At 58.1% G+C, this 15,904-nt stretch overlaps 1 protein-coding gene across 4 annotated transcripts in view; it reads left to right on the top strand.

Annotated features, from left to right (window-relative positions):
- PHF21B (PHD finger protein 21B) overlaps nt 1–13,401 on the top strand; it is an 81,872-nt gene extending 68,471 nt beyond the window's left edge. For 2 of the 4 annotated variants that reach the window (XM_073214018.1, XM_073214019.1), the window contains exons 6-13: nt 1,781–1,832; nt 4,053–4,129; nt 5,105–5,159; nt 6,254–6,276; nt 8,127–8,285; nt 9,866–9,941; nt 10,179–10,282; nt 11,209–13,387. In XM_073214018.1, the coding sequence (XP_073070119.1) occupies nt 1,781–1,832; nt 4,053–4,129; nt 5,105–5,159; nt 6,254–6,276; nt 8,127–8,285; nt 9,866–9,941; nt 10,179–10,282; nt 11,209–11,427 (765 nt within the window). In that variant the 3' untranslated portion in view covers nt 11,428–13,387. The other 2 variants (XM_073214021.1, XM_073214020.1) reach the window with 2 other exon arrangements.
- The last annotated feature ends 2,503 nt before the right edge of the window (nt 13,402–15,904 follow it).

Here is a 15,904-nt window from a genome sequence, read left to right as displayed (position 1 = left end):
GGGGTCCCAGCCCCATCTGAGCCCAGCTGCAGCCCCAGGCCTGGCCCCCTCTCTGGTGAAGGCTGTGCACAGCGTTGCCCCTTGCCTCCACGCCATCCCTGTCTCCACACCATCCCTGTCTCCACAGCCCCCATTACTGCCCCACATCTCAGGCTCCTGGCCCCTTGCCCCTGGGCGGCTTCCTCCCTGTCTATTCGCCCTGAAGCTAGAAGAATCTTACTAAGACTCAGAAATAGCCAAGTCACCCCCACTTCTTGAAATCCATCAAAGCACCCCGCGCCCCCTGCCCCAGGATGGCTGGGGGACGTAGCCCTCTGCCGCAAAGCCACAGCAACAGCAGATAAGACGGAGGAAGAGACAGTAGAGGCACAGCTGTGCATGGCTGCCTCCAGAAACAGGCAGTGAGCAGGACTCCTGCCCAGGCCCCTGGGCCCCCGGCTCAGAATCGGGTGAGGGTGACCAGGAGGGAAGAGAACCAAACAACAAAATAGAAAGGAGGTTGTGCCCAAAATTAGTCTGTAGACAGAATTCTAGAATACGTGAAGCGATCTGATGCTAAGGATGGCAATCAGAAGCGACATTTGGAACATGAATTTATTCAAGATGAAGTTGATTTTGTGGAATACGCTAGCAATGACTTTTAAATAAGTATGTTTAGGATTTTAGGATACTCAAAGGGGTTAAAAAAAAAGGAATAATATCCTCTTGAAATAAATATGGACTAATGAAGAAAAAAGTCATGAAAACAAGATCAGATGAATATAAATTTTTTTTGAAAATCTGGTAGTGAAAACCATGGTGATTGGCTGGAGTAAAAAAACTTACTGGACAGGATGAACAGAGATAATTAGTGCTTTGAAATATGGCACCCATGGGTGAGCAGATTTAAGGAACAGAACAAAAGGCATATAAATATACATGATAATTTGGTATATGAGTAAAGTGGCTCCTTAGATCAATGAAAAGTGGAAAGTTTGAATTTTTAATAAACAGTCCTGGAACAAACAAGTAGCCATATGGAATAAAATGAATCTGTACTTCATAACCATATACACCTGGATAAATTCCAAGTGGGTCAAAATGTAAATGTAAAAAGTAAAACTATAGGTATGGGAGTAAAACCTAGGCTGCAGGCTCAGAATCATGTGATTTTTTTTTTGCTGTATAACCTGAATCTCCAGCTAAGATTCAAAGGTCCAAACACTGCAAAAAAAGTAAAAAATAAAAAAATAAATTCTATTACATGGAAATCTTTTTAGTCTGCCTGGTCCCCGGTGGAGCAGCATTTCCAGCTCCCGCGGTGTGCGTGGCACGGGGCCGGTCCTCCCAAAGAGGACAGGGGGATGGGGAGGGAGAACCCCCCAGACTCCCCTCGGCTGGCGGTCAAGGGCAGCCTCGATGTGATGAATCACGTTGGCAGCATGTGCATGTATCCCTGACGTGACGGGTGGGAGGGCCCTTCACCTCTGGTGGCTTCCTCAGTCTAATGAGAAACGCCAGACAGACCCCAAGGCACCCCACCAAACACCGACCTGCCCTCCTCAGCTGCCATGCTCATCAAAACCAAGGGAGGTGAGAAACTGCCCCGGCCAGGGGAGCCAAGGGGACATGAGGGCTGACTGTCACGTGGGACCCCGATGGGGTCTCGGACAGAGAAAGGATACGAGGTGAAAACTGAGGACATCCACGTGAGGTGGGCAAGCCCTGCGGGTGCTCGGCACATCTGCGGAGTGAACGAGTGACTGGAGGGCCGTGTAACCCTTCTGTCTCCTTCCCTCAGAAAATCGCCTTCATGGTGGCGCTGGGCCTGGTGACAACGGAACACTTGGAAGGTGAGGTCACTCACGTGGGGTGACGCGGGAGGCCTGGTCTTGGGCAGCGCTGGGTGCAGACCTGGCGTCACACAGAAGCAGCTGGTCGCAGGATGCCCTGTCAGACGGTGCCCACGGGCAAGCCACCCTCTGGGAGGCCCACCCCAAGTGCCAGCTCCCAGCCCTCCCCGGCACCATCTACTCAAAGCCCGTGGTGACGCTTTCTTGTTTTCACTGGAGGGACCATGAGGGACTGTGTGGTTCCCCACCCTGCGATTGGAGACAGTGAGTGGTGAGTAGCAGGTGGAGGCTGGAACGTGGGCAAGTCCTTTAGCTTCTCTGTGCCTCGGTTTCTTCACCTGTAAAACGGGATTAGAACCAAACCTTCCTCATGGGATTGTTGTAAAGAACCAGGAGGCGTGCCCGGTGCCCGGCTAAGCATAGCACAGGTGTTAGCACCGCCTCCCCTGCTACTGAACTGGCCATGGGCTTACATCACACACACGTCAGTCGAAATCAGAGCGTTACTTTGTTTGAGCAGACTGGGCTGCGTGACTGTACAGGGGCTGTTTGACTTTACTGATAAGAGCAATTACAAATGAGTTGTGAACACTGTCACAGAATCTTAGGGCCTGGAAAGCTTGGAAACCGAGGCTCTTGTTGCCCTTGTGGGGAGGCCGAGGCCAGAAAGGTTGATTCACTTGCCCAAGGTCACTCAGCCAGTCAGTATCAGGCCCAGGCTGGAATCCAGGTCCCCTGGCTCCCAACTTGAGTATTTTCCACAACTCCGACATCACCTGCTAAAGACGTTTTGTAAAGTGAAAGTGCCTACCCAGCTAAATCTGGATTTGGGAAGGAAGGCTAGTTTGTTTTCCTTCTTAAAATGGAGGAAAGGAAAGGAGTGGACTGAATACCATGTGCCCCAGGCACTGGGGTCTTTAGGGCGGAGGTCCTCTCAGTCCAAGCAGGTGAGTGACTGAAGCCCAGGGAAGGGGAGGGACCTGGTGGGGTCGCACAGCTCCTCAGGGCCAAGCCTTCCCCTGCAGGGCTGAGCAAACACGCCCGGGAGGTGGGCCCAGGCCTTCCCACCTTTTCATTGCTTGGCTCCCACTTGCTGTCTGTTGGCAGCCGGGGCATAGATGTGGGTGGCGAGGGACAGGGACATGGCCCCACCGTCCAGACCCTGGGCTCCGTGGCCTGGCCCTGGGGAGGAAGTCGTGCCTGCACACCGCTTCTGCAGGGCAGGGGGATGGACTGTGTTCTCTGAACTTCCCATGGGATGGAACACTCCTCCTCGAACTTGCTGCGCTTGGCTGCCTCCGAGAGCTGTTTATGCTCCAACTTTGAAGCAATGGAGGCAGCAGTGGGTGGGGGGCTGGCCCTCCAGGTCATGTCAGGAGTCCTGTGTTCAAGTCCTGTTCATGCTGCTTGGAACTCCGTCCCCACTCTGAACCTCTGTCTCCTCATCTACAACACAAGGAAAACTGTGCCTCTAAACTTTTCAGGGTTGTGAGGACTGAGATAAAAGTGCCTTGCTACTAGTATATTTGTGTTGGTTACTACACTTCTTATAGTCATTTGGAAAACTCTCCCCCCTGCCCATGGTACCCTGAATATTTATTTGGACCCTATCTTCTTCCACGGGGTGTGGGGGGGTCCTGGGTGCTTTACAGGAAACGTGAATAATATTGAAAAGGCTTAAAAGGAAAAATCAGGTCCAAGAGACAGAGATTAAAAAAAAAAATGACCAAACAGCTACACGCAGAGATCCTCCCGGGTTCCATCAGGCAGTCAAAGCGAAAGGAAGAACGAAAACATTTGGGTTTGTGGCGTCCTGTGGGCGAGAGGCTGCCTGGGCTCCCCAGGGGCCTCGCCTCTCCGCAGCTCAGCCGGGCCAGCGTCTGGTCACTAGGCATCCGTTGTCCCAGGGGTCCCACGAGAGACAGCCCTGGGCTGAATGATGGCACCCAGGGGACCCCATGGGTGTCTGGATTCTGGATACCCGCCACCCTTCCGCCAGTGAGCCCTTCAGTCCGAGGCCCACAGATCTCAGATCTGTCCTGCCCCAGAAGGAGCAGGTCCTGGAAGCCGCAGCCCACCCAGGGCCACTCCGGGGCGTGGGTGCCGGGCAGGCGGAGGCTGTGTGGCAGGAGGGGACGGTGGTGCCCAGGGCTGGCAGAGGAAGGCTTTAGGGTTCCGGGCGGGAAGGGTCCAGTAGCCCCTGCATCTGTGCCTTTCTAGAAATCCAGAGCAAGCGCCAAGAGCGGAAGAGAAGAAGCACAGCCAACCCCACCTACAGCGGCCTCCTGGAGGCAGAGGTGAGGCCCTGCTGCAGGCGGAGGGGATCGCGAAAAGACCCTCCTCAGCCCCGGGGGGCTGGTCAGTCTGCACTGGTGAACTGGTACTCCGCCGGGAGGGGGGGCTTGCCCATGGAGCCGTGGCCGGCGCCAGCCCCCGGCTGCCCCGTCGGGAGAGCCCACCTGCTGCGTCTCCCAGCTGCGCAGCCAGCCCACCTTCCCTTCCCTGTATCCTGCTGTTCCTGCTCCTGAACACGCCCCAAGTGTGCATTTTTTGTCCCCGTTCACTTTCTCCCCAATTTTCTCAGCAAGCATGTCCCTGAGACAGGGCGCCCCAGGCACTCTGCCCCTTTTGTGAGAATGTCATCACAGAGTCTGTCCACCTCCACCCAAGGAAACCGTGTATTCTCTGTGCAAGGGCCTGTTCCCTTCACAGCGCTCACTGGTGAAACAGACCACCCACTAGTCTGTGGACAAAGCCACACCCAGTCCCCATCTGCGGTCAGGGTCAGAGGGTCAGAAAATCAAGAGCCACTCAAAGTCCTGTGACCTTTGAGCCCTGACACATACATAGCCCGACCACGTTGGGAGAGATGGGTCTAAAGCCAGTCACACACGCTGGCACTGTTTCTGCTACAGCCAAGGCCTCCTTGAACCAAGATGTGGCCTGTGGTTCTAAAGCCGCCTTTCGGAATGTACCAGAACCTACATCCCTACATGACGCCCTCACCTGGGATCCCTAACGTGTCCTTCCTAGTGAGACTGATGTGCCCGCGGGGATCAGGGAGGACTCCACCGCCTCCCGAACGGCTGGCCCACCTCTCCCCTGCTCCCGTGAACCCCGTATCTGTTCCCGTGTCTGCCTCGGGCCAGGGGTGTCCTCGCCCAGTCTGGAGCCCTGGGTGGGGAGCCTGTCCCGGTGACTCCTGGGCAGAGGCCATGTAGCCCAGGAGGGCTCCACACCAGTGGGTTGGTTTTGTTTCCTGTCCCCTGCAGAGGAAACGGCTGGCATCCAACTATCTCAACACCCCCCTGTTCCTCACAGCAAGAGGTAAGTGCCGCGGAGCCCGGGGTTCTGCCAGGGCCTCTGTGGGGCCAGGGGCCAAGTCGGCTTGGTGGCCCTGCACTCCTGGCCTGAGGCTGCTGGCCTGGCCTCATCCTGCTCCGGAGCAAGGGGTCTGAGTACCTGGCCTGCCCCGCCCGCAGTAGGGACAGGCTGCTTTCTGGTGGGCAGCGTGTTACAGCTCTCCGGGCCCCCCGTGCCACGCTGCCTCTGTCCTCATGTTTCCGTTGGGGAGGAGGCTGGTGGAACATGCTCCCACCTGAAGGGTGGGGAAGCTGGGGCCCTGAGCAGGAGAGCAGGCCGGGGTCATGCCCAAGGCCCAGACCAGGGCTTCAGGCTGCCGCCCCCGTCCCTCCCCAGGTGTGAACCCAAGCAAAGGCCCAGGCCACATGGTGAAGTGCCACTGTGGCAGGCGCCGCTCACCCCGGGCCGACGGAGGACAGGGCAGGGCCTCCCTGCCATCGGTGCCTCTTTCTGCAGCCCTCACTACACCGGGGGCCCGGGTGTGGCTGGCATGGCCCCTGCCCTGAGGCCCAGCCTGGGCCTTACCTGCTACACACAGTCCTGGGCAGGCCCTTCCTCCTCGTCCTCCACACAGGCAACAGACACCCCCGGGCTGGGCTGGCGTATCGGCCCACACCTCACAGACCTCACGTGCTGGCCCTGGGCAGCGAGAGAGGCCGGGCTAGATGCGGGGGGCCTGGATTCACAGCCCAGCCGGGCCTCTGACTCCCAGTGTGGCCGTAGCCAGGCCCTCCCCCAGCTGCAGGCTCCTTCCACACAACACAGGGCTTGCCAGCTCTGGCTCAGGGCCTCCATCCTAGGATGCACAGGCCCCTGCCTCCTCCGCCAGCCTTGCCCCATTGCTGGACCTGTCCCCTGGTGGGTCCGGGCCATGACCAGGGCAGAGACCCTTACTCCCATCGTGCCCTGGGGGACAGCCAGCTGTCACTGGGCCTCGTGATACTCCCATGGTGCCCTGGGGCAGAGCCCCTGCAGTCCTGGGCCTCGTGTCCTCCAGTCCTGACTGGTGCTCCTCCGATGCCCTCTAACATGTTCTCCGCCCTTCTTCCCTGTGCTAGCCAATGAGGACCCCTGCTGGAAGGTACGTGTCCCCTAATCTTCACACCTGGGTGGGGAGGGCCCCAGGGCCCTGTTGCCCCAGAGGAGCAGAGGCCTTTGAGCTCCATCTGTGCAGAGATCTTTGCATGATACCCAGGTCATGTTCCTGCCTGCCCACCAGGCGTCACCACAGGGCTCAGACCACGGGTTCAAGCATGAGCCCTCCTTGCCAAATACTGAGGACACAGGGACCCCGGGAGCCAGAGGCCTGGACACGTGCCAGCCGGGCTCTACCTGGCTCTGCCCAGCATCACTTTGCGATGTCAGGTGGCACTGGACCCCTCTGGTCCTCACTGCGCACCTCACAAAGGATTAGACTTGGTGATCCCCAGGGTCTCGCCCCACATGCCCACATTTCTGTGACCCTACGAGACCCCAAAACCCCATGCACACACCACGTCCTCTGCCTCCCGAGAGATGGGCTGGTCATGACCTCGTTTGCAGGCATGGCCTTAGAATTTATTCAAGGTTTTTCCTTACTAAGTTTCAGATCTAATTCTAAAAGAATTTTCCAGTCCCTCCATGCCTGTAATGGTCAAGCCACTGAGAAGCAGCAGGTGATGGGTATAAACTCCAGTGACACCATGTTGGCAGCCACAGTAACCGCAGGGTCACAGATTGGTGGTGGTGGGCCTGAGCCGTGTGTGTCCACAGCCACCCTGTGCCCAGCCACTGTGGGCCTGGGGCAGGAGACCCCTCACGCCTGAGTCCCTCAGATGCTGTCCTCGCCCTGCCTCCAGCTCACTGTAGGACCCAGGCAAGTGGCTCACCCCCTGGGCTTTTGCACTAACACTAGAGGGGAACACAGGGTCCTTGAGGCCTCGTGTCAGTCTGATGCCCTCTCCTTCTGGGCCGGCTCTGGGTCCAGTGTCCTTACGGCATGCGTCGTCCCAGGTGATGGCGCTCTGCTCTCTTCCAGCCCTGAAGTCGGAGATGCTACCAGCACATAGGGACCAGCTGTCACTTGCAGGGAGAAGGGTTTCTGGCAGGTGGGGGAAATGCACTCAGATTTTGCAGGTCACAGGAAGCACGGGGTTAAGCTGCTTACTTCCTCAGGGCTCCTGCCATGCAGCATGCTGGCTGGGAGGTATTGAGCTCCCTGTCCCTGGAGGTGTGTAAGTAGAGGCTGAACAACCAAATGAGGGTGACTGCAGAAGGGACGTTTGAAGTTCCTTTTAAGGGGAAGTTGTGTGCCTTTTCCTGTTGATTCCCCCACAACCTGTGGGGGCAGGTACCATCAGCCCACTTTACAGATGGGGAAACAGAAAATACAGTAACCCACCCTGGATGGTGGAGATGGCAGGTTAGACTGAGGTGCTGTCGAGAGGACTGAAGGGAACCGTGGGAGGTGCATCCAGGTCCTAGGCCCCGGCCACCCTCCCTGGGGCACCTTACCCGTGAGGAGTGTGGGCGTGGAAGCCCTGTGAGATGGCCAGGGCCCTGCCCCCCGGGGTGTGGGCCCCCAGTACAGTGCGTTCCTAAGCCACGGCGGGGTCTCTGCTCTGACACTCACATGTGGAGTCTGGTCTCAGCTGGGGAGAGTCAGGCTTTCAGAGCCACACTGAGCCTGACTCTAATGCTCGGTGGCCCTGTCCCCTAGTGAGTGGCTTCAGCGGTGCCCTAGAAGCCTGTGTGTCAGGCAGCTGCTCCTCCTGTTCCCAGGGCTGTCCCCACACTTGTCACCCTCCGAGGCTGATCTCTGTCTCTCCCAGAACTGCTGAGAAACACTGGCGGAAGCAGGGTCACAAGTAGGTCAGGGTGGCCCCTGCCTGGGGGCCCCCAGCCCCGCTCCGGGCCCGGCTGACCCACGCCCTCGCCTCCCTTCTCTTCCAGAATGAGATCAGCCACGATGAGCGCTGCGCCGCCTGCAAGCTTGGGGCCGATCTGCAGCCCTGCGGCACTTGCCCGGGGGCCTACCACCTCAGCTGCCTGGACCCGCCGCTCAAGGCAGCGCCCAAGGGCGTGTGGGTGTGCCCCAAGTGCCAGCAGAAGGTGGGGGGGCTGGGTTATCTGGGGGGCGCCCTGCCTTCACCTTGCACCAGGGCCCTCGCCCACACACCCAAGGCTACTCCAACCCTGTGCCTCTGAGGGAGGGAGGGCAGAGGGGGCTGAGACAAGGGGCTGGGTATGGGACCGGCTCTCCCAGCCTTGGCACAGTTGCTGTTTGGGCCTGGATAGTCCGGTATGGGGCTGTCCTGTGCGCTGCAGCATTTTAGCAGTGTCCCTGGCTTCTAGGTGCTTGTAGCACCCCGTCATAGCCATCTCTGACATGGCCTGTGAGGCACCTGGTGAAGACTGAATAGAGGTGCCCCTCTGTGGCTCTCTCACTTAGTGACTCCATCTCTGAGCCCCAGGTTCCCCCCTACATGGAATTGGACAAGCTACTCAAACCATGAAAATAGTGCCACTTAACATATGTAGTTTCATAATGATGGCATGATGATGACACATAAATGAAAACTTGTCAAATTAGCAAAAAATGGTAACACTCCCGGTGATGATGAGGTGAGGCAGGCCCTCTTACATGCTGCATTATTTTATCAGGAGCCTTAAAAACGTGTGTACCTTTTAAACCCGGAATCTTGCTTTGGAGAATGGCCTGTAGGGTCAGACCTGGCCAGGCACGGCCCAGCCACTGTTTGCCTGCCCTTCTCGGTGGGGCCTGGCTTCCTCTCTCCTAGCCTAAGGAAATAATTCCAAGACAGGTAAAATCCTGTATGCAAAATAGCCCCTCACACTTTATTTACAGAAAGGAAAAGATAGATGTTATGTGGCCATTGAAAATGATTTTTTACAAAGATTTTGCAATTCTTTGGGACTTGTTCACTGTATGAAATTAACTTTGAAAAATTAAAAACAGGCTTTACAGCCTCTTCTAGTTTGATCATCTGCTATCTGAGAGAACTGTATGCAGAATAAAAGACCTGAGAGGAAATACTTCCTGTGGGCAATGGGTACGGGATGTGGCAAAGCTCCTTTGCTACAGAATGTATTATTCGTTAAATCACAGGGGAGTTGCCTTTACCTCAAAAAAACACTAACTCTCTTGAGTGCCCCTCATCCTGGGCTTTGGGGAGATCTAGGGAGAGGGGGGTAGGGTGGGGCATGTGTCGCGGTCGGGCTGTGTCCTCTCTGGGGGCTGCTGGTCCCTGCATGTGACTGCCTGGGGGTCACAGCTCTTTGTGCGGGTCCGGAGAGAGAACAAGGTTCTGTTCCCCACTTGAACCCAATGGCGGGCCCTCACTGGGTTCCCCGGCTGGCCTGGCCTGCCCAGGGCTGCTCTCGGGTCCCCAGGACGTGGGAGAGAACAAGTGGCTGTGCATGGCTTCCTTCCTTCAAGAACTGGTGCCCCCTCCATGCTAGGCACTGCGTGGGGCCTTGGTGATGAGCAGGTTCACGCCCTCACAGAGCTGCTGTTCGTGTTGCACTGTCTGTGAGGTGTGACCCCATTCCCCAGTCACAGCTGAGGAAGCTGCAGGTCAGGGAGCGTGCGTCTTCCCCAGGATTGCGCAGCCAGGCCGTGGCAGGTCCCCCTGCCCACCTGCTTGCTCATTTCCCCATCTGCCCCCCAGGCCTTAAAGAAAGACGACAGTGTGCCCTGGACCGGGATGCTGGCCATTGTGCACTCCTACGTCACCCACAAGACAGGTAAGACACCCTTGGGGCAGCTGCTACCCTCCCGCCAGCCCCGCCCCAGACCTCTGGGCCCATCAGAGGCTGTTCAGGCCAGAGCTGTGAGCAGCCCCTGCACTTGGTCCCACTGGAGAACAAGGCCGAATGGCCTGTAGGGTCAGACCTGACATTCTCGCTGCCTCCCCTGCCCGGGCACGGCCCAGCCACTGCTTGCCTGCCCTGCTCAGTGGGGCCTGGCTTCCTCTCTCCTAGTCAAAGAAGAGGAGAAACAGAAGCTGCTGCAGAGAGGCAGCGAGCTGCAGGGTGAGTGCCAGCGGCTGGAGGAGCGGGACCGGCGCCTGGCCTCAGCGGTGAAGGTGCGTGGCGGGGGGGGTGGTGCTGCCCTTAGAGCGCAGGGTGGGAGTCCCGAGCTTCGCTGTCCCGCCACTGAGGCCCCAGAAGAAGACAGACTCGCCATGGTCACTCAGCCAGTAGGCGGGGATAGAGCTCTGAGACTCACTGGGCAAAGAGTGACTGCGCATCTCGCTGTGCCCCTTCCCCGCGCATCGGCTTTGGCAAGGCCGTCTCTGAACCTGTTTCCTCTAGTGTAAAGTGAATACAATTACCACTCCCGTGGGGCGGTGATAAACAAGATAGTAGTGATGGTGGTGCTGGGGGTGGCAGTGGTAACCGTGATGGGGTAGGGGGTGATTAACAGTGGTAAAAGCAGTGCCAGGCCCTAGTAAAACTCTCCGGATGTAGTATCTCATTTAATCCTCTCAATAAACCTATGAAGAGACTCTGTGCTGATTCATGTCTTAGAGTTTGGGGCCCCGTCTCAGGGAGCTAGTGATTTGTCTGAGTAATAACGAGCTTTAACTCGAGGCATCAGGCCTTAGCCCTTCACTGAATCGCCATGATACATATAAAGGCTAGATAAAGAGAAGCACGCAGCAGGCAGGACAAAGAGCGCAGAGCCAGCCGGCCACGCGAAGCGCTGTCTTCTCCAGCTGTGAGCTTCCTCCAGTAGGAGCGGTAGGTGCGGTCAGCCGGGTTCCCACACCCCTGCAGAGCAGCAGGAGCCTTCCTAGGCCTAAATTCTAAAACAAACTTCTCCTGTGTGTCTGAACTGCCATTGAATTCCATTTTTCACTGCTGCCTGGTTTTTGTGAGGCCCCTCTGCCTGGTTTCTTTCGGGCCTCTTCAAGGAAAGGGAAGTTCTTTAGGAGAGAGGGCCGGTGAGGTGGCCGCCTGCACTGTGGAATTCTGAGACCCTTCTCTCTGATTCCCTCCCCGCCAACAGAAATGCCTGGACCTGAAGACGAACCTGCTGGCCCGACAGAGGGGCACCCAGTCGTCCTTGGACCGCCTGCGGGCCCTCCTGAGACTGATTCGGGGTGAACAGATGCTCCAGGTCACCATGACGACCACCAGCCCCGCCCCGCGGCTGGCCGGGCCCTGGACCAAGCCCTCGGCAGCAGCCATACACTCTGCCCTCCAGCACCCTCAGGGGCACAACTGACCCCGAGAGACCCATCTTCACAGCCACGGAAAGTTACTGGGACCCTGCTCACAAGACCTGAGGGTTCTGTCAGCCTTAATCCATAAACACTATGAATTTCAAACAAAAATAAAACCAGACAGAGAGAGACAAAGGACAATGGGGGAAGGCGCTGGGTGGGAGTCCTAGAGCTGGGACGGGCGGGTATGGAGCCCTGCCCGCACCCTTCTGTTCAGACGGGACACCAGGAAGCCCGTGGGGTGTGAGGGGTCCGGGAACACAGCCCCAGGGGTTGGGGGGCTGCCCAGGCCTCCAGCTTCTAGGCACAGCTGTCTCCATGGCCTCAGCTGCCCCGCGGAGAGGGAAGGGCAGAGGTGTGGAGGGGCCAGAAGACTGGGCAGGGCTGCTAGTGCCCTGCGGGAGGGGCATCGAGACCCTGACACATAGCTGAGCGTAGAGGTAGTTGGACAAGAAGTGGATAGCAATCTAGGTAGGACCCCGAGGGCCTCCCTTGCAGGGGCCCACTGGGGCTGGCCTGGGCCTGGGGTGCACCCGGCGCCTTCCCACAACCCCCGGCCCCTGCCTGTCAGTATTATTAGCATTAAGAATCAGAAATGTTTACCTTGAAAGCAGCTCCATGCTGCACGCTCCCAAGGGGCGCCGTTCTGTCCCCCTGCCTGGCTTCCGTCTGCCCCTGTGTCTTTGGAGCGGCCCCGCGGTGCCCCACCTTCCAGCGGCCGATCTTTCTGGACTCTCTGTGCCATTGATGTATTGTTCTCGTGGAGTTCTTGGGCAAGGCGGAGCTGCAGCCATGCGGGGGGGAGTCATTTGGCAGGTTTTCTATTTGGGGTTGAATCATTCAACTTAGGACTGAAGCCTTTTATTTCTCCTTTCAAAGAGCCGATGAAGCATTCCGTTCCTCCTTTCTTGCCAGTACAGACACTATGCCAAAAAATAACTTGACATTTTTGTATGGCGTTTTTATTGTAAGATATTCAATGTGAAGGGGGGGACACTTCCTGACTTCTTTTCCTGCTTACAGGAGTCTCTGCTGCAAGGTACGAACGGGGAACCCCTCCGGGGGGCTGCCAAACTGGAGAGATCCAGAGGATTTTTTTTAAATGGGGTGAGGGTGGGGGAGGAAGGGCCATAGCCTGTGGAGGGCTTGGCCTTGGGAATGGAGGGCCTCTGTCCTTTCGTCTCCTTGAGCTGGTGAGAGCTGAGGGTGCACACGCCATCCTGCAGGGGCCCATGTGTCCCAGCGTGGGCCGTGCTGGCCCTTCACCCCCAGCGGCTTCTCCAGTCCCGAGGGACGCAGCACACAGGCTAAGCACCCCGGAGCCATAGGGTTCCCACCCCCTGCATATCACATGGTGCCGAACTGCATGGAGTCCACGTGTGCGTGTGCGCACGCAGCCCCCATCACCGCACACACACGCACACAGCAGGCACAGAGCAAGGAGGCTGGCCGGGACCCCGCAGACCGCCACGGTCCCCTCTGTCATTCCCACGACTCCGGGAGAAACTGTGCTGTCCGATACAGATCTATTTTAATACACCTAACACTGGGTTGAACAAGATTTTTATATTCTTTTATCGAAGAACAAAGTGAACCGTGAGACACACGTCTTACATATCGGCCACTCTAGATGCCAGTCACGCATTACCGCGTGGCTTGTGATGCTCATGTCTTCAGGTTCGTTTTCCTTGGATGGGTTGAATTCGGTTTTTTAAAACATATGGGAGGATATGAAAGGTTGGACCCGGGAGGGGTAGCTGCTGACGTGTCTTGAGACTTAGTTTTTTGGACCAAGGAGGACCGTCCAGTGGGTAGTGAGGATAGAGAAAAGTGTTTGTCCTAAATATGCCAATTAGTTTTCCTTCTGTATGATTAAATTTGATGATTTCAAAGTCCTGTGGTTTTTGTTTTCTTGCCTTCAGCAGATAGGCCCTGGGAGCACCTGGGGCAGGGAGGTGGGACTGGAGAGCCAGAAATGGGGTCCTGCGCCCACCCCAAGGGAAGGGAGCTCTCGGGGCACCCTCCCCGGGCGGATCCCCAACCCCAGCAGGCCCTGTGGCAGCTCGTAGGGCAGGATCGCTGGCCACAAGCAGCAGAGACCTGCCCGACCAGGCGCTGTGCGGAGCTGTGCCCACACCGCTCTCGTTTCTGCTTCTCTGGGCACATCATGATCACCTGCTTTTCCTGCCTCCCAGGCAGCACAGCACATGGGACCCACAGCCACCCTGGGGCTCAGTTCTTGGCCGTGAAGGAGAGCCGTCCACCTGGGAAGGCAGAGCCCCCTGCTTCCAGGCTCCAGGCTGTGCAGAGGCCTCCAGTGGGCCCAGCTGGTGAGGAGCCTGCCCCTGGACCATCAGTGGGGCCGAGTGGGATCCGATACCAGGTGGCCACCCACTGGAGCCCTGGGGTGGGGCAGGTGGGTCCCATGGCAGTGCAGGTCTGTGACAGTCCTGGGCTGAGACAGTGGGGCCCAGGGTTCAAGTCAGCTCTGCCTGACCCCCAACTATAAGCTCTCCGCCCACCTGAGCCTCCCTGGGAGCCAGCCCAGTCCCACCCAGGGTTCACGAGGAGCCCCTTGGGGCCGCTGCGAGCCCTTGCCCTCCTGGCGGAGGGGCTCAAAAGACCCGACATTCTCGGCCTCGGATTTTCCTCCCACTCTTCTCGATCCTTTCCAATCAGGCTGCCCCTCCCCGCGTTACTCCCCTGGAACTGGCCAGATCAAGGTCCGTAATGACCGTCCTCTGCCAGGTAAGTGGGGCTCTTGTTAACCACGCCCTCCTATTGCAAGAGGCGCCCAGGACCCTGACTGCCCAGTTTTCTCCAGCCCGCTTGCCTGTCTCTTCTGTGCTATCGCTGAATGCCGGGGGGCTCAGGTCTCCTCTTCTGAATTTCTGGCTGGCCTCAGCCAGCCTCCTGGTTTTCTGTCTTGGCTGGTGGCTCCCCAGCTTTCATCTCTCCTGGACCTCTGCCACGGACTCCCACTCACATCCAACTGCCTGGCCAGCCCTGTGGATGCCTGGGCATCTCAGACAACTTAGCCTCCCCGAGGCCAGCCCTCCAGGACTCTCCCTCCACACCTAGTCATTAGCCAGTCTGTCAGCCAGGCCCTCAGAACGTGAGCAGGTGGGGCACGCCTGGCCGCCTGTACCAACAGCCTTGGTGTTACCCATCATCTCACCTGGATCATGTTCTCCCCGTCCCACCGCAGTCTGCTGTGAACCCAGCAGTGTGACAGTGCCCCTGTTAAGCCTGCTGTCACTTCCAGCGTGAGTCCTCCAAGGCCACGGGCACCGTGTACTCTGCCCTTCAGTTGCCTTTCCTGTTTCTCTCTGCTTCCATCACTCTGTTCCAGCCACATGGCCTCCTTGCTCTTCCTGGAACCCCCTGGGCACGCTCCCTCTGCAGGGCCTTTGCACATGCTGTATCTTCACCAGGGCTGCTCTTCCCCAGCTGGCTCCCCCGCTGGCTCCCCACTCGCTTGGGGCCTTGACCAGTCCCCTCTCAGAGCAGCTGTCCCCAGCCACCCTCACTACGCATCTCCTTTCCTTCCTTGCTCCGATTCCTTAGACTTTCAGAGTCTATGATTTACTTTTATGTTTTTGCCTGCTTCACAAAGGCAGGGAACTTGGTCAGTTATCTGAGCATCTAGGACAGTGCCCGGCTCTCAGCAAGTGGGCGCTCGGGAAGTAGGGAATGAATGAAGTGCACTCTCAGAGACAGAGCTGTGGGTCCTGGGGCTGCCTGCCTCCTGGCTCGGGTCCCCCTCCTGGGGCTTCCCTGCTGCCAGCCCTGCTGCCTGGCCCACTGGGCCTGGTGGGGGTGGGGGTGGGGGTGAGAGCTGAGGTGGGGAGGCTGTGAAACTGCCGAGATCCTGCCGCGCAGGGTGGGGGAGCCTGGACCCAATCCCACAGGGTCCAGCACAGGCTGCCACATTCCTACGAGAGGCTGGGGCCTGGGGGAGGGACAACTCGTGCCATCTCCAGCTCCCTGACCCAGGAAGGAAACTCCCTCCAAAGATGCACTGCCCACCACCCTGCCATGGGCTGTGCCGCAGCTCCCACTTTCCGGCTCCATGTGACCCAGCCCCTGAGAGCAGGGCCCACCCTAGCCCACAGGGCTCCCCAGGCCAAGCTCAAGGTTGGAAGGCCCGCTGTGGCAGCCCATCGGGATGGCTGGCCTCTGGGTGGCTTCTGCTCACATAACTGCGGTGATGGGGCAGAGGGCTCTGCACGCCAGGACACTTAGTTTCGCAGGGGCTTCTGTAACCAAGCACCAAGGACGGCATGGTTTGACCAATAGGTAAATTCTCTCCGGTTCTGGAGGCCAGAAGTCCAAGACCAAGGTGTCCACAGGGCTGGTCCCTTCTGAAGCTGTGGGTCAGAACCCGCCCTGGGCTTCTCCCAGCTCCGGCAGCCTCAGGTGTCCTGGCTCACAGGTGGCCCTCCGTCCCCCTCTGCTCATGTTCCCTCTGCACAGTTT

The sequence above is a fragment of the Manis javanica genome, chromosome 10 (genome assembly GCF_040802235.1).
Source record: "Manis javanica isolate MJ-LG chromosome 10, MJ_LKY, whole genome shotgun sequence".
Taxonomy (NCBI): Eukaryota; Metazoa; Chordata; class Mammalia; order Pholidota; family Manidae; genus Manis; species Manis javanica.
This window is presented reverse-complemented; position numbering and strand designations above follow the sequence as displayed.